The sequence below is a fragment of the Thermobia domestica genome, chromosome 14 (genome assembly GCF_964235325.1).
Source record: "Thermobia domestica chromosome 14, izTheDome1.hap1.1, whole genome shotgun sequence".
Taxonomy (NCBI): domain Eukaryota; kingdom Metazoa; phylum Arthropoda; class Insecta; order Zygentoma; family Lepismatidae; genus Thermobia; species Thermobia domestica.
In genome coordinates this window covers 7,270,672-7,294,400 of record NC_137467.1, presented here as the reverse complement: position 1 = coordinate 7,294,400, position 23,729 = coordinate 7,270,672, and the positions used below count along the sequence as shown (strand labels likewise).

General features: G+C 37.0%; 1 protein-coding gene across 1 annotated transcript in view; it reads right to left on the bottom strand.

Annotated features, from left to right (window-relative positions):
* Positions 1 to 21,197, bottom strand: part of LOC145669494 (kynurenine/alpha-aminoadipate aminotransferase, mitochondrial-like) — a 63,620-nt gene extending 42,423 nt beyond the window's left edge. The window contains exons 1-3 of the mRNA XM_081737674.1: positions 21,117 to 21,197; positions 5,694 to 5,780; positions 2,498 to 2,666 (exon numbers count right to left, since the gene is read on the bottom strand). Coding sequence (XP_081593800.1) covers positions 2,498 to 2,666; positions 5,694 to 5,760 — 236 coding nt within the window. The 5' untranslated portion in view covers positions 5,761 to 5,780; positions 21,117 to 21,197. The remainder of the gene's footprint in view (positions 1 to 2,497; positions 2,667 to 5,693; positions 5,781 to 21,116) is intronic.
* Positions 21,198 to 23,729: the final 2,532 nt, after the last annotated feature.

Genomic DNA, 23,729 nt, shown 5'->3' with positions numbered 1-23,729 from the left:
TACGCAAGTTTACGAGTGGTTCAGGCGATTCAAATCGGGTAGAGAGACGCTGGATGATGACGAAAGATCAGGCCGTCCCAGAACCGGATTATCGGAAGAAAACATCGAAAAAGTGCGTGAATTCATCAAACATAACAAAAAATTGTCGGTGAAAGTTATTGAAATCGAATTAGGCATTCCTCAAACAACCGCATACCGCATTTTGACCGAAGTTTTGGGCCTTAAGAAGGTTAATTCACGGTTTGTACCACACAAACTCACCGAAGACCAAAAAGTTGATCGAATTGCGCATTGCAAAGACATCGTTAAAACTGCTCGGCAGGATCGAAACTTCTTGAAATCGATTGTAACTGGTGACGAGACGTGGTGTTTTGAATATGAGCCCGAAAAAAAGCGGCAAAGTGCTGAATGGAGAGCACCGGATGAAGGAACACCCAAAAAAGTCGCTTGGTGAAGTCAAAAGTTAAGTTGATGCTGATTTGTTTTTACGATTCAAAAGGAATTATCCACAAAGAATTTGTTCAGCCCGGCCAGACAGTCACTGGAGTTTTAGTTGGGCGTCATGAAGCGTTTGCTGGCAAGAATTCGTCCTATTCGGCCCGAATATCGCGAAATCGGCAGTTGGACTCTTTTGGACGATAATGCACCATCACATCGTTCGCGACTTGTAACTGAATTTTTGGTCAAAAATCACATTATTCGGTTGCATCATCCGCCCTATTCACCAGATCTCGCTCCGTGCGATTTCTATCTGTTCCCGAAACTGCATTTGGCGATGAAAGGAAAGTGGCACGCATCGATTGATGCCATTGAGAAGGCGACGACCGCCGTCCTAAAGACCATTCCAATAAAGGACATGGAGAAGTCGTTTGACAACTTGTTGGAGCGTGCAAATATGTGTATCGATGCAGAAGGGGAATACATTGATTAATAAAAATGATTTGTTCCAAAATGTACATTGCTTTTTTGTTGTTTTTTTTAAAAACGTTCGGTTTCTTTTGGAATGGAGGGTGTATATCGGCGCCTTTCATCAGTGGGAAGCTTTAGTAATTCCAGAAAATTCCCAAGGTTAAAGCTCAATTGTCATTTATTGGCACCTGACTGCATGTCAAAAGGTAGCGGAGGTTTTGAGATATGAATTCCCTCAAGATTTTCTCAAAACATCTTTTGCTCCGAGGGAAACAAGAGGTAGTTAACTACAATATTAGAAAGTGCATATCTGCCAAAAAGAATAAAGTAAATATGTCTAGAATGAACCACCATTCAGTAACAACTGAAAAGAAGTCATATAAATTGCCTATGAATTTCTCAATTTATAACCTAGCTTTTCTTGTTTTCAATCTGAATAACTCAGTGTGCTATAATATCAATTTCAATAAACTGCGTACATACACTTCTATTTCATGGTTGTTTGTGTTATTGTGTTTTCAATCCGAATAATCCAATGTACCAGACTAGTTTTCAGAAAGAGAAAGGTATGTATATATATATTAAACATACTATCAAGAGTGCCGATCCTGGGGGGACCGAAGGCGCCCGGGCCCCCAAAACTCATGTGGCCCCTATTTTATTTATGAGTATACAATATTTGGTATAATTTGAGTGCAATTTGTCTTAAAATCTTTACATACATACCTTCTGCATCTGAATGCCCCCCCCCCAAATTTAGAGAGAAATCGGCGCTCTTGCATACTATAGTAATATTTTATAGTACTGTGTATTGTTACCATACGATTACTCCATATACATTATTTATAAGTAGCTGTCGTGCGACTGCTTATTAAAATTTTACAATCAAGTAATACTAGAAATCCTATTCTAAAAATACAGAAATCACACTTATTTTCTGTAAGTTGGCCACCGGTCTAAGTTGGCCACTTTTCGATGGAACTAATGATGGCCAACATAGACAGGTTTCACTGTACATAACTATGGGCCATCCTGTACGTATATCCTTGGGGTGCTCAATCGATTGCGGGAAATCGCTTCTCGCTATCTATTACCGTTTTTCCTGCTATAGTGATTAAAACCTGAAATAGTTGACTTTTACCACTGCTGGTTTCGATATCACTTCCATGTACGAACTTGATTACTAAGTTTTGGTTCTGTCGCCCTTTCGCTACGGAGGCGGACATCGGCGCGCCATGGGGAACAAACAACGAAAAGTCATTTACATTTCATTTTGTTCTAAGAACCACAGATAAAGCACATTAAGGAAAACAAATGTGCATAGCGTACGTATATTCGGGATTGAAACTTCTATAACTTTTTAAACATATCATCACAACCTGGGGACTCATTCCGTACCAGTCTTTGCGAAATTTTGTGAGCAGTAACGCAACGCAAAAAATGCAGAAAGTCATTATAATTGCTATGTCGATTATCGCAAACTACATATTTTACGTTGCGTTGACGCAATCCACTAAGCACCTAGTTTAATGATGAATACTTGATTGACTATGTACGTTTAAAGGAAAGAAGGAGGGGGAAAACTCACCCAGTGCTTGGCAAATATTGCACAGCAGGCGTCAATAGTTTTCCATCTATTTTGTACGTACTGCCATCTTTCAAAGTAAAACTAAAACTTTGAAATGGAAAAGTCGAGATATCTGGGTAACCTCCTGCCATTTTCATAGTTCCAGGAACACATGTCTCGTACAGTTTATCTGAAAAACAATATATTTTATTTAGGGTGGTTAACAGTTAACAGCGAGATATGCTCAATTGTATAAAATCTTAAAGAATTCATTCAAGTTTTATTTTAAATTGATATAAAGTTTACTAGACTACTAATCAGTAACTTTGACACATCAGTAAGTAAACAATATTGAATAATTTTATTGTAGATTTAAGTATTTTTGTCCTACATGTTACGATGTACGAAATAGAATAAACAAAAATAATATTAGCCCATCCTACCTACACGGCAAAAAATGATGGTGTTAGAACAACACAATTTTAATGCAAGCCAATTGATCCAACATTGTACACTTCGCATCAAAAAAATTGAGACAGCAAAAGCCGTGCAGCTAAGTCACCCAATTGACACCTTCTTATCCTATAATCGTGTCTAGTAAAAAGAGTATCTCTCTCTTTCCTTGCTCTCTCCCATATTTGGGTTGCCAACTCTGGAAAATAAAAACGGCACCCCCTCAAAATTCCCTATGATATAGGTCTAAGTGTAAATTATCTCTGTTCCGACCCATCCATGGGAAGGAAATGTACTATCGAGAACAAAAGTGCATTAGCACCTTGTATTCTGCATATCCTTAGTACATTTACTAATAAGCTTAATAGATATATTCTGCTATAAATGAAAAACTGAAATCTGCATTCATCATTTTATTGTATTTACCAGTAATTGCCACTGCTTTAAAATTATCGAAGCAGATGAGCAAAAGTATATTAATCTTTACGTGGCAATTTTGGATTTGGAAAATGGTATTTATTATTTAAACTTATATTCAACGACAGGAAATTGCTTTAAGAAGTCCTTTTTCACTCTCAATAAATGTACAAAATTCCTTATAAGTAAATTTTCAATTTTCCCTTGTACAGTCCCTGTCATCTCTTTAAAATTACCTAAACAAATGAACAAAATATATTAATCGTTGATAGATGCTGAAAGGTAACAGTTTTGGATTTACAGAATGAAAGTTATTTTTTAAATCTATACTGCGAGCTAGATACGAATTTTAAAAAAAAAATGGTCATAAAGGAGCTGGTATGAAGTTTGTGCCGGTCACCGGCTTTAATCAAAATAGCAGCAGTATTTCCGTCCAGGCCGGTGAAAAACCAGTCAGTTGGCAACCCTATCCCATACTAAAATCAGCAAGCACAACGATTTTAGCAGCAAGCATATAAGCACAATTTCAATGTCAATAAAAGTAAGACGAAACAATGTTCATAAGTTGATGGAGAAAGAAATGTAAACACAATGAAAAATTGAAACTAATGGATGTCTGTTGGGCAGAAGTACAGAAGTGAGACACAGAAACATTGCTATAGTACTGCCAAAATGTCTTGAACCGTGGCAAAAATGTGAACTAAAGTGCACACCCGCTACACACCCACGCGTTGAGCCAATAAGGGTTCAGCTGTTGCTAAGCGAGAGAGCCTTGGCGAAAGGGAGTGGAATTCCTTCAGCCGATAGCAGCGCTTGGAATGGAAGACAAGGTGTCAAGTCAATGCGGTATATCTATACCACTTTAGCGTGTTATAGATCTCTCATATCTCTACACAGTAAAAAAAAAGAAAAAAGAAAAGAAAAGAAAAAAGAAAGAAAAGTGATTGTGGTAATAAGACTCTATTTTAACAGAAGCCAGTACTCCCACCATAGCTACCACTGTAGCGTGTAATTTCAACACTAAGGTTCCAGGTTGGATTCCCGGTGGAAGACCACAAAATTTAATTCAACAATTATTCATCTTCACAAATCATCCGTCTCGTTTAGCCTATAGAGCATAAAAATGACACTTAAAATTAACAAATTTAATTTACCAAAGGTCAAAAGGCAAAGGCATTTTCATCGCGGGTAGCCCTGAACTACAGGGTGCGGCACGTAAAACCGGCCCGTAAAGTGAACACATAAAATGAAATGTAATGTATTGAATATGATTAACTACAACACATAAATGAAATGGCACACCAAACACCAATCTTCTCATCATGCAAGGGTACCTGGTGGATTGCGTGTGGATTTTCTGTCAACCAATACCGGTTGTTTTGGGAATTTACGTACCCAGACAGGTGGAACCACGCCTCGTCACTCATGATCCTGTACGCCGCCATTTTTCAATCAATTCCTGAATGGTGCTTTTTGCTGGCACAGAACGTTCTGGAAATTTCTCCCGAAACAAATTCTTTGTTTTCACAAAAGATCCAGTGAGAATGAACCCTTCAACAATGGAACACGCTCGGATATCGAATATGGCATTATCACACACTGACACTCACCCGGCTTAACACAACGAGGCCTTTTTCTAAACTGGTTTCGACAAGTTTCACTGGCTGCGGCTGCACGTGACTGCTGCAGGTCACGTAAGTCGACCCGACCTCGACACGCCATCTCTTGGTAGGAAGGTACATTATTTAAGTGTTGCCAAAAACACAATATACCAGAATATTACGACGGGCCGGTTTTACGTGCCGCACCCTGTAGTATTACCAATTTGACATAGAGGCGGTGTTAAGCGATGTGAAAACAATAGCACGGTTGTTACGGAACTAGGTGAATGTATGAAGGAATTAGGAAATACGAGCGATGACTTAACAAAGGTATCAGAACAGTCTCAGAAATCTGAGAAATAATCGCTAACCTATACTGTAATTTTAAGCGTGCATATAGCCTTCCAAGAATAACATAAATATCTAGTAGCTGGCATTGAACATTTTTGTTAGTTTCTTTTATCCCAAACAACAAACAAAGCATAATTTTCCCTGTAATCTTTCACGAATAGAGTTTTGTCAGCGTATGAATTTTAAACTCCAATAATATTGTAGAACAAAGTTGCTGGGTATCTTAAAGGTAAGATCTTTGAGCTAGTAGTGTGTCTAATAAAAATGGTATCGGGACGAGACTTGGTTCTTGTAATTAAATAAGGAAATCAGCAAAATAAGTGAAAATTAATTTTCATCTGTTTCAAGGAAAAAAGAGAAAGAAATTACATTCTGTTGTTCATAAAAGTACTCACCAAGCTCCCTTAACATACAAGGTTTACGCCTCTTTGCAAGGTCATTCAAAAAGCGTGTATAATCCATTGCGGCGGAACTATAAGATTCTGAAAGTAAAAATGTTTATATCATATATAATTTCATGAACCAGCCATGATATTTAGAAAGTAGCTATATCTTAATGCAAAGATTTTACCTTATGCAATTCGTTCGCTACAAGCTCTGTTTTTAAAAGATAATAATTATTTATACGTAACTATAAACAGACATTGATATGCGGTTCAAATAGATTGCGTTTACTTATATTGTAATAATGAAGTCGTTATTTAATGAATTCATAAGAAACCGAGTCACTACAGACAAAACCGTGTTATTAATGATTTTCTCTTCTACGTTATTATTAATAGTGTTTATTAATTCCTTCCGACGAGCTACAAATGCGAATAAAAGAGAATTAGTACTATTAATACTCTGATTATCACTAAATTGTTTTCTCTCGAAGTAATATTTCCCTAGCAGCAGAGACAACTAGCAAACCGCTTGCTGTAAGCTTGAATTGTAAGTCAGCCACACTTGCATCCAGCTTAATTGGAAAACGTGCAAGCATGCCGCAAGCTGGATTCCAGTAACAAAGTTACATGGGAGCAACCTTACATTCAGTGCTTCATTCAAGCATGAGGCAAACGTTTTACAAGTCAAGTCAAGTCAATAGCCAATGAACAGATAGTGATGCTATAACGCTCTGCGAAGTGTCTAAAGCATCTCTTGCAAGTATAACAAAAGGCAGATTGTATGAAAGCATGCGTTGAAAGCGCAAGGGAATAAGTCAAAAGCCAATCACGAGCCAACTGGCCGAATGCTTTCTTGCTACTAGGGTTCGTAGCTGTCACTGGTCTTCCTGTAAACTGAGGGCTTGTAAATACTTGATTATTACCATTCTCTATCCAGATGTTTCGTTTCAATAATTAAGTTGATAATACCTTACTTTCAGCACTTTCTTTTATTTTTTTTAAATATTACTTCCTTGAATCTATTACTATTAACTTAGAGAGAGAGAGAGAGAGAGAGAGAGAGAGAGAGAGAGACAGACAGACAGACAGACAGAGATTTCCCAGACAAATAGTCAAGTTCTTGCATCTCGAGTCATACATAGGTGTGCAATCAGTGCGAATTTGTAAAAAATTGGTACAAAATCTTTTATTTGATGTCGTGGAAGTAGCCATTGTAGTACGAAAGTGCTTTGTGACGTCACTTAATTATCTTTGATTCTCAAAAACATAAAGTGCAAAGAAACCTAAATTTTGCTTTGGCACAAAGAAGAGAAGGCAGAAGTAAGATACAAGACAAAAGAACCGTTAATTCAGCCATTTTACCTAAAGAAATATATAAAAAAAAAATAAGAATTTGAAGGAGAGAGGAAAAAATTATTGAAAGACCTGAAAAAATAAATTATACATCACCGGCTGCTTCAGTCCAGCTGTAGCGCACTCCGCTGGTCTAACGGCTAATGCGCGCGCCTTTCGTTCACGGAGTCTCCGTAGGAAAGACTTGAAATTTAAATGAATTACAGTGCTTCAGTTTCCTTAAACTGTAGATTCCGTCTTATATAGCCTACATGCTGAAAGGGACACTAAAACTTTAATCAATCAATCAATCAATCAACTACTCCAATCCATTGAAAATTTAAAGAACAGAACTACCCTTCTTACTCTAAACCTTTCATGACTGCGACGACTTGTGAAACCTGGGCTCTACACAAATCATAGAATTGTTTTCCCTCACGTGCAGGGTTGTCAACCGTCCCGATTCTGTCAGGACTGTGCCGATTTCTGACATATTTGTCCCGCGTCCCGACCAGACACCCGTCGGGACGCATATTTTCTCAATTTATCGATTTTCAAAGTTAATTAATATTTTACTGGGTCATTTTTACCAAGGAATAACTTATTGTTTTACACGCACAGTTTTATGTATAGAATCAATTTTAACAAATTTATGTTTTGACTTGAATCATGATTAGTTAGTAGCTTATCTTTAATTTATAGTTATTCCCTAATTGTTTTGAGTTGATAATCCAGCCGATTATGGTGATAGTACATATATTCCATGCAGAACTAAAAACATTGTTATTGCAACCTCTACATAAAAGCGACTGCTACCGCAGTGGCAGTAACATTAGCGCTCACTTCAGCGGGTGGCCACCACACTAACCATAACTCATTTGTTTGTCATAAAAACCAAACATTCTAATATAGTTTTCTTTTTAAACGTTGTTTATATTTAATAAATTACAATTGTTTTGGTTTGAATTTGTTGTATGATGATAGCCAAAGAATAAGGCTTGAGTTTAGTAATACTTTTTGTCAGTAATTCGTTAACAATGTTATGAACTCATTTGTGATAAAAAAAAATCTAATATATAGTTTTCTCTCTAAACTTTGTTTGTAGCTATTAAATAAATTGCAGTTGTTTTGGTTTGAAATTTGTTGCATATATTGCTTATACCTAATGATGAGCAGTGGGTGGCAAAATAACAATAATAACGTGCCGCATTCATTCAGGTTCCTGTTATTCAGCTTATTATTTATATGGTTTTCAATGATTTGCTATACGCGTAGTCGTCTCCGCAGAAGGGGAGGAGGCGCGACTTTTTCTTAAGGAAAGTTGGCAACCCTGCTCACGTGAATTCGGGAAGATTCGTGGAGCTGCCTTCAGAAACGCATATTTTCGAAATACACTCAGTCCTAGACAGAAGACATTGTAAGCGTGTTACGTTTGGCAACATCGCACGGAAACAAATGAATGCTGAATTGCATTCTAACCCGTTTCTACTACTACTACTACTACTACTACTACTATTACTACTACTTTTACTACTACTACTACTACTGCTACTACTACTACTACTACTATACTACTACTTTTGCTATGGATCTGTATAGTACAAGGGCAAAATGAAAATTTTAAAAAATAATCGTTAAATCACTATTTGGATATTATTTTTAATCTTATTTTAACGAAAGAAGTGTTTTAAAAATAAAAAAAGTTCCCTTAGGCACGGATTGAACCCACGCTAACAACGATTTCACTCGGCTACAAGGGCCGACAGCAACGGGTGTTTACTTTGTGCTATATCATGTACGGTAGGTGATGTGATGTCACCAACAGGATCGCGATATAGACGTCATTTATTTTTCCTATATTGTTGCCAAGCGTAACCCGTTCACAATGCCTTATGGCTAGAGTCCAGTGTATTTCGAAAATACGCTTCCGAAACGCACACTTTACAAAAAGTAAAACAGCAGAAGTACACCAAACTTAGAAGACATTGTGAATGTGCGACAAAAGGAAACAACACTTAAAGAACTATGACACGAACACTAACCATTCGAATTAAACGGTAACAATAACAATACAAAAATATAAAATAACAATAATAATAACAACACGAAATTTATTAGCAATCTGAGAACGCTGTAGCCTCAGGACATGTTCTCCGTATAGCGCGAGAGACGACACTGTCAAAATTTCATGGATGAGAGTTGACGATCGGGACACACCAGTGGCGTATTTAGGGGGGCTTCCGGGCTTAAGTCCCCTCGAAATCTTACTTACTATAGTAAAGTATATTAAATATTTTGCAGAATTTTCAGGCAAAGCCCACCCGAAAGTTAGCAAAGCCCCTCCCGAAACAAAATCGTAAATACGCCACTGGGGACACACCCTTACGTTCTATTGGGTGGTGAAATGGGTAAATCTAGGTCAAGCTTCACGAGTCCTCGCAATCACTATAGTCTGCTTTTTCTGGAAAATCATTGTGAGCTGCATCTTTACACGAAATCAAATCCAATAAGGTAAAAGCAATTGGGTAAAACATTAAACAAATGCAGGTCTTATAAAGCTTACGCTAAGTTAGAGATGTGGCAAAGTTACATGATTTACTGTATTTGAAAATAAATCTATGAAATTAGATCATTCGCCGCATTACTTCCACAAAACAACGTTCAACTAACTTCACTTTTAATTTCTTACCTTCCTGTTGGTTTTTCCAATGATTGGCGCCGAAACAAACAAGTTCTAATTCCTCGCTGATAGATACGTGCTGCCATCTATTGAGTTACATCAGAAATTCTTCTCATATGTTTACTAACCATTGTCTGCAAAAGTATTTTATAATTAACTGAAACGTAAAGTGCTGATTTGAAACGTAATTTAACTGAAACGTAAAAAAAAAATGAAATGAAATTTTTAAGTTTTACGTCCCACGATTATGCCGGTTAGGCTAAAGGAGACGGTGATGATGAGAGATAAATGAAATGGTGGAATGAAGAAAGTGGGAGGAAACGGGAGAACCCCGAGAAAACCCACGCACTAAGTGCCATGATAAAATTTTAGACATACAGTAGACTTACGATAATCCGGCACGTCGGCGTTTGGTCAATGTCTGGTACCGAAAATGCTGGATTATCGGGCAGTGCCTTTGGTGATCGTTAAACGTTAAGTCGTAGACTGAACACAATTATAATTTTTTTTACAGCAAATATTGTTTACTAGGAAAAATAACACAGGATGATTTTTAAATGAGAAATTTTCAAAATTAAGTAATTTCATGAAAGCTTTTCATTTGATTATTTCTCTCATTTAATAGTAAAATAATGCCATTTTAGAATACATACAGTACAATTTATTTTCAAGAAAAATGAAAAAGTTCGTAATTGAATTCTCTCTCTCTCTGTGTGTGTGTGTGTGTGTGTGTGTTTGTTTGTTTGTTTGTTTGTTTCTTTGTTTGTATGTTATTTGCGAATTTTTTCAATTTGAGCCATCTATTCGATAGAGTATCAAAAACTATGTAAAGAAGTGGTGTAATTTTTCGTGTCACTCTTACCGTTCCGAGATATTGGCAAAAAAAAAAAAAAGTTCCGATTTCGGAAGATTTAAGGAGCCATATCTTGGGAACCATAAGTCATAGAAAGATGATGTTGGTATTGATCAATACTTAAGAAGATGGTGAAGATTTTAGTGCCAATAGTAACCGATGGCCAGTATTTCCGGGCAAGGTGTATGACAAGTTTAAAATACTCCTCAGGCTGAAGAGTATTAACCGCCTACCCTTGCACAAAATGTAATCACATTTTTACCCAGACTGGAAAAGAGGTTCTATTTTCTACCTTTTTGCAGTGGGCGTGAGGAAGGGAAATAGCGTGGAGTCTCTCAGCTTTACATTATGAAGTGGAAAGAGAAACATGTTCTCGCGGAAAAAGACTAACTCCCATTGTTTCAATTGCTTCAAGAGTGAGAGGGCTCCGCAGTTCACTTTGAAGCTTGATTGCTTTGCGATGTTCACATACAAATCATTTTTCAAAAAGCAATAAAAATATTTTGTTAATAAGCTTTTAAATTTTGAAATTTAATAACATCTGATATATGTTTATTTAATTTTTTTTATTATTTGTAACGATTTAGCGAATAACCTACACTTCTAGGATAGGATACAGAAGTCACCGTTAAAGTCGCTGGATTGTTAACGATTGACTTCATTAACAAACTTGACCGAAGCAATCGCTTTAGCTATTTTTGCAACAATCAGAATTCAGCAGTTCTCTTACATTCATGAGATATGGGCTATATTAAGCTACCTTTAATTGCCCGTTAGGTGTTAATACAGTAACAGATTGGCTCGATTAACAATTTCTTCTAGCTACCTGTTGAAAAAAAAGCAGAATCAAAACACTTGCTTCAGGGGTAAAAGTGTATCTGAAAAGAAAGAGGGACGTATGACGTCACGCTATCCCCGCGCTCATTTTTGCCCATTGTAAGTTTTTAGGAAGTGGAGGGACGCCATAGTTTTTTTTTAAGTGGGGAACGACATCTTCTCGCATTTCCCCTCACTCTTACCCCTGCTCACAAGTGTGAATATGGGTTATATACAGGGGCGTCATTTCAGACTTCGCTTTAGGGGGGCAAGAGCACCACCGATATAAGTCTCCTGTTTTGTACTAGTATATTAGTAGACAATCCATTAAAGTATATGTATTCCTCAAACCCTTGGGGGGCAATTGCCCCTCCTGCCCCCCCTAAATGACGCCCCTGTTTATATACCACCATATTCACACTTCTACACTGAGAAAAAATCGTGTGTGGCGTACGTAAAATCGTATGTTACATTTGTAAATCCTGTAGTTTTTGGAATTAACGTACAGCAAACGTATAACTGAAAGTATATAAGTGTTCCATCTATACGTACTTTCCGTATGAAACAATATAGGCGGTCAGGATCTCACATACAAATGGACGTATGTTAGATAAGTATATGCATTTGATATATGGAAAACTGTTAGATATCAGACATCCTGCAACGGCATGATGTAATATCCAAGGGCAGTTCCTATGTAGCATACGGATAACATATATTCCGTACTGATTTCTGTAGTAAACAAGAGGATTCCGTATCTTTGTACAATATACCGCTGTCCGGACAACGAATTTTCCTGTGGAAGCAGTAGTTAAAAGTTCACCGTTAAAGTTGTCATTGCCCGTTAACCTTTTAACGGATTTAATCTGTTAATGGACTCGGCCGAGGTAATTGTTCGAACTATCTATTACGAAAAACAAAATATAAAAATTCGCATACGTTCAAGAGTCATGTCTGAAGAAATAGATGTACGTACTAACATTACAATGTTACATGCAGTGGCGTATTTACGGGGAGGGCTTCCGGGCTTAAGTCCCCCCTCGAAATCTTACTTACTATAGTAAAGTATATGAAGTATCTTGCAGAATTTTCACATTTTCAGGCAAAGCCCTCCCCGAAAGAAAATCGTAAATACGCCACTGGTTACATGTCTTAGTGTGTGATTCTAATAATAAACATACGAATTTCAACAACAGATCCTTAATATACGTTAAAGTAAAACGATCAACTTAATCCCAACAACATACTATCAACATAATCAACGGAACCTTATTGAACTTTGCCTAGTCATTTTACCTTTTTTTTTTTTTTTTTTTTTAATAGCAAGCGAATATAGCAAAACTTTTTGTACTGGCTGTACAGAATAGCAAATTATTTAATATCTATCTAGAAGAGATAGTGAAAAATGCCTACAAAATGAAGATGGCATTTCAGTGGGAAGTAGAATAATTAGATGTATGCGGTTTGCAGATGATACGGTACTTCTGGCGGAACCTTAAAAGAAAATCAATAAGATCTTAGAAAAGATTAGAATGGGTTGTAAAGAACATGGGATGAAAATAAATGTTGGAAAGACAAAAGCCATGGTAATTAGTAGAGACCGGATGTTAGGCAAAATGCCTATTCTTTAATACTAAAGATATGATCAAAAATGAGGTTTTAAAGTTTATATAGCAGGTTATAGTTGCGATTTAAGCCAATTTTATTTTGCCTATTTTGCCTATTTCGACCTTTACTGCCTAAATAATTGCTTTAGTGCCTAATGTTGCCTATTCTATGTATTTTCTTCAAAATAAGCCTTCATTGGGAAATATATAATTTATATAACATAAATAATACATACATATATACGTATATTAGGTGTTTGTAAACACAAGCACGTGGTATGTTACAATATATACACAGGGTGAACTTCAAAGATGTGCACAGACTTCCGAGGTGATTAATGATATCAAAAGAAAACAAAAAGTTATCTTGTAGTTTGTCGAATTCCGTGTCGTGTGCTAGTGATAATGATGCCAACTTGGAATCGCAAATCGAATCTTGACAATTGGAATGGAACAGATAGATGTGCACATACATTGGGAGGTGATTCGTGACATGAAAAGAAGACAAAAAGTCCTCTTGAATGTCACGAATCACCTCCCAAAGTAGGTACAAACTTTTATGTCTCGCTCCAATTGTCAGGATTCGATTTTCGATTCCAAGTTAGCCCCCCTGTCACTCGTATACGGTGCGGAATTCCACAACATGCAAGAGGACTTTTTGTATTCTTTTGATGTCACGAATCACCTCCCGAAGTATGTGCACATCTTCCAGGTTCACCCAGTATATATGGAATGCATAGCAAGTTTCGTTTTTATATATGCAATAAAAGAAGATATTGACAAAGAAGTATGTTTCTGTATTCTTCGAGCATTATTTATGACTTGAATCTATTTTTTAATGGTATTGAGTATTTATCTTCATTATTTCGAGATGCATTTTAGTGCCTATTTTACTGCCTATTTTTTAAATTTTTAGTGCCTATTTGCCTGCCTATTTTCTAGGTTTTTAGTGCCTAAACATCCGGTCTCTAGTAATTAGTATGAAGTGGAGGCTGTCAAATATAGAAATAGGAGGAAAAAAATAGAACAGGTGACTAGTTTTCGGTACCTGAATAGTAACATTAGTGATGATACGAAGTGTGAACGTGAAATGAGAGTAAAAATATAATAGGAATGGCAAAAGAGTCCTTTAGGAGGAAGAAATTACTGTATTTTGTGAGACCTTGAATAAAGAGTTCACAAAAAGACTTATAAAATGCTTCGTGTGGGTCTGAAACATAGACATTACGTAAAAATAAAAAACGACTGGAAGTTTTCAAAATGTGGGTCTGGAGAAGAAAGGAGAGAATTAGCTGGGTCGAGCGGAAAACGAATGAGAGGGTTTTAGGAATGGTGAGGGAGAAAATAACAATTTTCGATATTATTAAGAACAGGAAGAGAAACTGGTTGGAACATATCTTAAGAAGGAACTGTAGGCTATTATGGGAGACTTGCTAGAGGATATGATGGCAGGAAAGAGAGGGAGGGGACGAAGAAGTCTACAGTTAATAGATGATATCAAGACAGGAAAAAACATACATGAAGACGAAGAGATTAGCGGAAAACCATGGATCATGAAAGCTTCTCAATTTCTACAAGTAACCTGCCAATAATGGCAGAATACCTATGATGATGATGATGATTCTGTACTGGCTGTAGAGAGTCTCTAGACAACTGGGTCCAGAGAAGAGGTGTCATTTGGGGCTGATTGTGCGCCATGCATTTCAGAAGCACGTGCTTTTTAATAAATTATATGCTGATAGTCGAATAAAAAGTGCGAGCCATCGCACTAAACCTTCTCACTCCAATTCCCTGAACTAAATCACGTTGTGCTGCAGTTATTAACGAAATATTTTCTTGCGAAATACGAACAAGATTATTAGCGTTTTAAAAAAAAAATCACTCAAAGAAAACACGTTTTCAAAAGTAAACTACCCCTTGTAGATTGTTTTCCATAGAAAATAACTTATACAATACAATAGGGTGTAACGATAAGGTTTATGTATTTAGTTATAGGGCAACCAGGACAATAGTCTGGTACCTTATGATAACAAATCTTGTGGCTAGACTTGTTTAAACTAGGGATGGGCAAAACCGGATTCTACCAAAACCGAAAACCGACATTTACGTTTTCTCCGAAACCGGTTCGGTTTCCGCCGAAACTAGTTTCGGTTTTCTCCTAAAATCGCTTCGTTTTTTCACCGAAAGCCTGTTTCTGTTTTTTCTAAAAACCTGTTCGGTCTTTCACCGAAAACCGGTTTCGGTTTTCTCCAAAAAAAAAAAGGTTCGGTTTTTCACCGAAACTGGTTTCGCTGAAAATAATTTTGCAAAACACAAAACTATCTCTGTAAAAACGGAATCGGTTTTCGGAGAACAACGAAGCACTATTCTGGTCAGAAATAGAACCAGTTTTGGAAAAACAAAACTGAAATTGGTTTTGAGCAAACCGGAACCGGTTTCGGTGAAAAAAGGAACTGGTTTTGGAGAAAGCCGAAACCGGTTTCGGTAAAAAAAGCATTTTTCGAAAATTTTCAAAACCCGGTTTCAGTTTTTCTAAAAATCGGAAACCGAAAACCCGGTTTTTGGGCCCACCACTAGTTTAAACTTGTTTTATTTATGCTGTTACAGATACAGAGGTTGTTCAGCCTACCTTTGGCCGATTTTGTTCCTTCCCCCTCCCGGGCAGAATGGACTCACCGACCTGGCTCGTGGCGACCTGCAGTGTTGTGCAGTGGCTTCCTGGGAACGGAGTTGTTTTTCCGCGCGGACGACAATAATGCACAAAACAGGACCATTGTTGTGAGTGCTATGTTAAATTTGTTTCCAAGTGTGCGGGTTTCCGCTCTGTGACCAAAATGCCGCCCAAACTAAGCCAGTTTTGGGAAGGCTATGTTGCGGCTCTTTATGACGCCCACTTTAGTGTTTCTGTCATTGGAAAACAGTGCAAGAAGAGTGGTTGCAACATTAGTTTAAGTGGATTAAAAGATGTTATTAAAAAGTACAAGGGCAACGTAGCACCACCATTTGGATCATCAACGAAGTTACCTAGGAAGCGGGAATGCACCAAGGCCACCTCCACCATGCAGAGGAAACTTCGCAAAATGGCAATGCAAGAAAATCCGCCAACACAAAGGTGTATGGCAAATCGTCTTCACGTGTCTTTAGGGACTGTGAGCCGGACGTTACACCATCAACTCAAGTTGAAAAAAGTCATGAAAGCTCGCGAACATCTTCTCACGGATGCCCACCAAAAGGAACGAAAGTGTAACGCCCGGAAGCTGTACGAACGGCATCTGGCAAAACAAAGGTGGATGTACGTCGTAACGTCGATTTACCTTTCCGACTGCGGCAAACCGAAAGCCATCATGTACCGAGAGAAAGGCGCCAAGAACTTCAGAAGGTGGGTAAGTGTCTGTAAAGAATCCTTCCCAAAAGGGTTCATGGTCGTTACTGGCTACTGTTACCGAGGTAAACTGAGTATTCGTAGGGTGGCAAAGATCATGCGGCCGTTCTACGAGCATGAGATTACAACAATGTACGGAGATGACGCCAACCTGGTGCGCGTTCACATGGACAAGGCCTCATCACATACCTCACGATAGTCCCTCGCATTCTGCAAGGAGATGGAGGAGGCAAGTGGTATACAGGTGATACCTTTCAATGAAATACCTGTTAAATCTCCAGATGCAAGTCCTATGGATTATTGTGGATTTGGATTGCTGAAGCGGGCTTTGGGAAAACCTTGTGACAGCTGTGGAAGGATTTTGGAAAGCTGTGCAAAGGAAATGGGACAAGATTCCACTCCCAGTTCTTCAGAGAAGCCTATTACAGTGGAAATTACGCTGTCGGGCTATTGTTAGGAACCAAGGGAAACACATCGAGCACTTATGGACCTGGCGCCATGGAATCTTCTAAATTTTTAGGTAAGTAGAAATTGGCTAAATGTAGACTGAACAACCTCTGTATAATAAATGAGGAAGCCACATTGATTAAAGTGTATTTTTAATTTCTGCGAAATAAGGATTAAGGAAATACAACGTATAAAAGTAACAAAAATAATTTAATTTATTGAAATAGTTAGTGTAGTAAGTTTTGGTGGTTATTAAAATAATTTTAATCGAACTGGGACCGCAATATTTAATTATATATGAGAGTTACAAGGGTTATTCATGAAATGTTTGTCTATAAAATAACAAAAATTGCATATGTAATATTTTACAAATTATCAGTTTAAAAAAAGAAACAAAGAAACTCGCCCCAAGAGTAAACTACTGCTTGTGGATATTCTCAGGTAAGCGATTTATATGACATTATACAAATAATAATGAAATATTTTTTACTTATGAAATATAAGTCGTTTCTGAGAAAATCATCTGAAAAAAGCTAGGGATGGGCAAAACCGTTTTTTATAAAAATCGGAAACCGGTTTTTAGAAAAAACCGAAAACCGACATTTCGGTTTTCTCCAGAAACCGGTTTCGGTTTTCTTCACAACCGGTTCGGTTTTCACCGAAACTGTTTTCGGTGAAAACTTTTGGAAAACAAAACTATTTCTGTAGAAACGAATTTGGTTTCCGGAGTACAACGAAACATTATTCTGGTCAGAAAAAAAAAACAAATTTTGGAAAAAAAACTGGAACCAATTTTGAAGTAAACTGAAACCGGATAAGGTGAAAAACCGAACCGGTTTTGGAAAAAACCGATAACCGGTTTCGGTGAAAACCGACCAGGTTTTGAAGAAAACCGAAACTGGTTTCGGTGAAAACCGAACCAATTTGTGGAGAAAACCGAAACCGTTTTTTGAAAATTTTCAAAAACCGTTTTTTCTAAAAGCCGAAAAACCGTTTTTGTGCCCACCACTAAAAAACTCACCCATAACAATAAACTTAACATCATCATCATAGGTATTAGGGTAGAGCGAAAAAATAAAATTTTCGAGTATCGAATTCTAATAAGGCTCAATTTGATTTTAAAAAATCTGAATTTAAGACAACATCCTTGACTAAATTAACATAATTTAGCACATCCTAATTGATACGATGATTAGATAGGGTATGGGTGGAACTCGAATAGGAGCTATCTCCTCGTAGTGAGTTCTGGGCCATTTCAAAATAATAATAAAAAAGTTGAGAAATGGGCGAAGAGCTGCAAAATCATTATGAAAATAAAATGTATAAAATCACTCACATTAACGAATTATTAACAAATATGACCTCACACAACTAAAATAAAGTACTTGGACGCTATAGAAATAATGAAAGAGTAATTTGTATATTTCTTCCGTAAAGGTGAATTTTGGTGTTTTTTGTCATTTTTTAAAAATTTAGGCCGTTTGCGCGAACTGAAGATCCAAAGTGCGAAGTTTTTTCGTTATTTTTCCATTGCTTAACATGCGAATACGCAACTTTTGAGCCCTATTAGAATTTGATACTTGAAAATTTTATTTTTTCGCTCCACCCTAATAGGTATTCTTCAATTATTGGCAGGTCACTTGCCGCAACTGAGAAGCATCCATGCTCCAGGGTCTTCCGCTAATCTCTTCGTCTTCATGTAAGATTTTTCTATTTTGATACCGTCCAATAATTGTAGTCTTCTTCGTCCCCTCCCTCTTTTTCCTGTCACCATACCCTCAAGCACGTCCCTCAGGATACAATTCATTCTTAACCAATGTCCTAACCAGTTTCCTTTCCTCTTCTTAATAACACCCAAAATTGTTCTTTTCTACCCCACCGTTTCTAATACTCTCTCATTCGTTTTCCGTTCGACCCAGCTAATTCTCTCCATTCTTCTCCACACCCACATTTCGAAAGCTTCCAGTCGTTTTTCATCGTTTTTTCGTAATGTCCATCTTTCTGATCCAGACAGTATTCTGACATGAAACGTCCCATGAAATAGTATTTTCTTCCTACTAAAGGCTTCTGTCGCCAATAATATCCTTGCTTTTATTTCACGTTCACACTTCATATCATCACTAATAATACTACCCAGGTATCGAAAACTAGTCATCTGTTCTATTTTTTCCCCTCCTACTTCTTTATTTGACACCGACCCTCTTGTTCCAATCACCATGGCTTTTGTCTTTCTAACATTTGTTTTCGTCCCATATTTATCACAGCCTTTTCTCAAGTTTTATAATTTCTTATTGATTTTCTCTTCAGATTCTGCAACAAGCGCCAAATAATCTGAAAATCGTATACACCTAATCATTCCTCCTACCGAAATGCCGTCTTCATTTTGTAGACTCTTTTTCACTATTTCTTCTAGATAGATATTAAATGATGTTGGCGAGACAGCATCCCGGTCGAACTCTCCTTCCAATTTCATTCTGCTCTGCTATTTCCTCCGCTGTTCTAACACTTACTTGTTGGTTTATATATAAGTTTCTTATTAGTCTTCGGTCTTTCCATTCCAACCCAACTTTCTTTAGAGCTTCCAACAGCAATTCCCAATTCACGCGATCAAAAGCCTTTTCTAAATCAACGAATACCACATACACATCTTTCCCTTCATCTATAAACCTTTCACTGATCACCCTTAATAATCCAATTGCCTCTCTTGTGAACAAAGTAGGCTACTCCCCGTATATATTTTTTCAGGCCAAACCAGTTGTGCCATATTGTCAGATTATTAATTAAATATTTAGCACTATTTATGAAATAGGAACAAAATTACCAGAACCGTTCTTCAGAAAACCGTCTAGAAGGACTCACTATTAAGAATAAATTATCCCTTCTCCTTATTACTTACTGTTATTATTATTATTATTATTATTATTATTATTATTATTATTTACACCACAAGATGGGTTTCTGTTTGAAAATTTGATTTATTAGTTGGTATTGAGTTTAACGTCCCTTTCAGCAGCAAGGCTATATGAGACGTGGACCTACTGATTAACTTAGAATCCGAACCACATGCAGAGCTGTAGCTGGAAGGGGGGTTGAGCGGGACGCTTGCTCCGGGCGCTGATAGCAAAATGGCGCTGAGCGAGCAAGAAGAAAGAAAAAGTGTTGGAAATGAGTAAACGATGTGCGGCCCGGAAACATATTTGGCGCCCTATTAAATCAATATTGTTGTCGATTTGCAAATAAATAGATTCGTTAAAAATTTTCTTGCTCGCTCTGCTCACAACCCAACGTTTCAATAAGAGTCACAACAAGTTTTTACTTATTACTTAAAGAAATTTGTTATAAATTATTTGTTAATGACAATATAATAGGCTTTACAATGTGCCGAGTAATGAGTTATAGTCTACGTAGGAGCGTTTTCAAAAAGTGAAACAGTCAAACTCTACAAAATGTGTTCGGCGTTTTGATGGTGATAAGTTTGCTTAGAAAATCACGCTTTTCTACCCAATCGTATTAATCATGACGGTGAGAATGAAAGCTTTGAGTAATCGCAAAGAAGTCTCCTTCCGAATGTCCGTTACATTTCATGAAATATTTTTACCATAAGAAATCAAAATTAAATGCTATTTGTGTGGCCATATACAGAATAACATTACAGAAATTTATAATTAGTACTGGAAATTAATGATGTCACCCATTTTGAACATTTTAAAAGCACATAGTTTCTAATGTATTAAAATAACATTTCTTTCGATAGGATGAAACGTTGTAAATAGTTATAAATTTCCACGACTGTTTTCCAACTGGTTTTCTATACAAACAAAGGTAGTTTTGTCAAGTTTAACAAAAAGCCCGAGATAAGTATCTTCAAATAGCTCTTTAAAACAGCTCTTATTTGTAGAAGAATACATAATTATCGCTTTTGGCTGTTGCAATGGCTGTTCAAGCATCTAGATAAAAATTCAGCATACCTTAACAACAAAAACTGCTTCTCTTATATGTTAAAAAAAAAAAAAAGTAAAAGCTTGCTAAGGTGAGTGTAGGGGCGCCAAAACTCGAGCTATGGCTTTGACCGTATGAATTCTTGTCTGGAATTGAACCCCGAATCCTCACGCCAAAGACGCGTACGCTAACCGCTTAGACACGAAGGAGTTCGACAAATTGATTTATGAAATATAAACAATCAGAAGTTTTAACCAAGCAAGATTTTAACCTATAGCGTATAACGAGCTGAAAACGTGTGGTGAACAACTAAAAAGCGAAATTATAAAAAACACAGCAAGCTGACACTCGGTTAAATATGACAAAAAACACTTACCCTCCGACGAGATAAGTGCAACTTCTTTCGCTATACTGTGATTGAAAATGAGTTCTAGTACAATAAAATACAGTATATAATTTAATGATGGTTAAATGTTACGAAATGCTTATTTTCATCTTGTGGAAAATGAGCTTGTGTTGATTTATATCTGGATTTAGTTTCGTTGTCTTTTGATACTAGTAACAGCTAGATAAACAAGATTTATTAAAGCATTTCTTCACAAGTATATAATTATTCCTAAGCTCTTCTTACAAAGGTTAGATATTATCTAATTTTTGATTCTATACAAGATTATTTTATTTATTTATTACTTGCACAGAATCACTTGCCAACTTGGATGTTAATTATGGTTCTCAAAAGAGCAAAATTATCTTGTTCTTTTTTTTTTCCCCTATCATCTCTAAGGTCAAGGACAATGTTATAGAAACAAACGAAGGAACTCTAGCCCAACAAACCTTACTGAACTAGTTAAACTGCTTTTGTAACATTTCAGTTTGCATTCATCTCTTATCTACGTGCAACTATCGATGGTTATCAAAATAATGGCAACACCTCAAGAAAAACTTCATCTTATTAGTACGAAGTGGGATCACCGTAAGCCTCCAGAATACCTCTGATTCTTAGTGGAGTAAACTGTAAAGTCGCGATTATCCGCAGAATTGGGTGGCAAGGGCAACGCGAATAGCGAAACCCTTCCCCCCCCCAAAAAAAAACTAACTAAAATGAGGTGCAAAGACGAAAAATATACAGCATTTCAGCATAAAAACTGTTTTATTTTTCGTATTGCTCCGGTTCGTCAAGGTCAATGATTAAAGAATGTGAAAGTCATGACCAAAACAAAAGAGCAAGAACCTACCACTCATTCACAAATTCAGAGAAGGCCTACAGGATTACAATGCACAATAAACCTGTCAATAATTTTCGACATTCGCACTGTAGGATCTAGACATAATCCTAGATATTTGATTGTATGTTACGCTGAATTAAGTGGATTTTGTCTTAGGGTTCTCACCGAATATGCGAACCACTGTTGAAATTGCCAAATTACTTTTTTTTTTTTTTTTTTATCCAGCTGATCATTCATTACAATGTTATCCCCTGTTGGATATCACTATTTATCCAACAAGTCCTAGGCAATAGGCCATGGCTGCACGTCACTTGACTTTTACCCCTTTCTTTCTTTCTTCTTTTGTGGAGGTTCGTTGAAATGGACGTCAACAACAGATTCACATTAATACCATATAGAGTATCTCAAAGTTGGAATCCGTCATGCATTGTCAGTAATCGCACTTTTTCTTTTCGTGATATACACTCCATGGAATCGTGAATAAGTGTGAATTGTGCAGAAACACTGAGGAGCACCTTAAAAAGTGATGTCTATTACTCACAGCACAAAGACACAAATAGAGTAATTATCATCATCATCATCATCATCATCATAGGTATTCTGCCATTATTGGCAAGTCACTTACTGCTAATGAGAACCTTCTATGCCATACGGTCTTCCGCTAACCTCTTCGTCTTCACGTGTGATTGTTCAGTTTTGATATCGTTCGTTAATTGTAGTCTCCTTCGCCTTTTCCCTCCTTTTCCTGCCACCATGCCCTCTCGCACGTCCTTCTTAATACACTTCCTTCTTAACCCATGTCACAACCAGTTTGTCTTCCTCTTCTTAATAATATCTGAAATTGTTCTTTTCTCCCACACCATTTCTAACACCCTCTTATTCGTTTTCCGTTCGACCCAACTAATTCTCTTCCTTTTTCTCCATACCTACATTTCAAAAGCTTCTAGTTCATCATTTTTGCTTAATGTCCATGTTTCTGATGCATACAGTACAACACTCCACACGAAACATTTTATGAGTATTTTCCTCAACCCTTTATTCAAGGACCCACAAAACCTTTTCTTCCTCTGTAAGGCTTCTTTTGCCATTCCTATCCTTGCTTTTATTTCACGTTCACATTTCATATCATCACTAATAATACTGCCCAGGTATCGAAAACTAGTCACCTGTTCTATTTTCTCCCCTCCTACGTCTATATTGGACAACGACCGCTTTGTTTGAATCACCATGGGTTTTGTCTTTGTAACATTTAATTTTCATTCCATATTCTTCACAGCCCTTTCGCAAGTTTTCTAACATTTTATTGATTTTCATGGTTGTAATCAATACAGTTCATTAAATACTTTGAAATAATATATGAAGGTATTTGAACGTTTTTCTACAAACACTCTGTATAGCCTCGCTGATAATAAGAGGTGTAAACACCAATAAATTAATTGTAATCCGTGAACTTACTCATTCTGATTAATACAAAAAAGATAATAAAAACATCCTATCGTGTAAGAAAAAAAATGAAATGAAATCTTTAAGTTTTACGTCCCACGGTTATGCCGGTTAGGCTAAAGGAGACGGTGATGATGAGAGATGAGTGAAAATGGTGAAATGAAGAAAGTGGGAGGAAACGGGAGAACCCCGAGAAAACTCACGAGCACGGTGTTTGTCCACTACAAAGTTCACTTGGCGGGGGATGGGATCGAACCCGGGACCCCAAGCACCAGAGGTGAACGCTCTACCACTGAGCCACCGCGCCCCCACCTATCGTG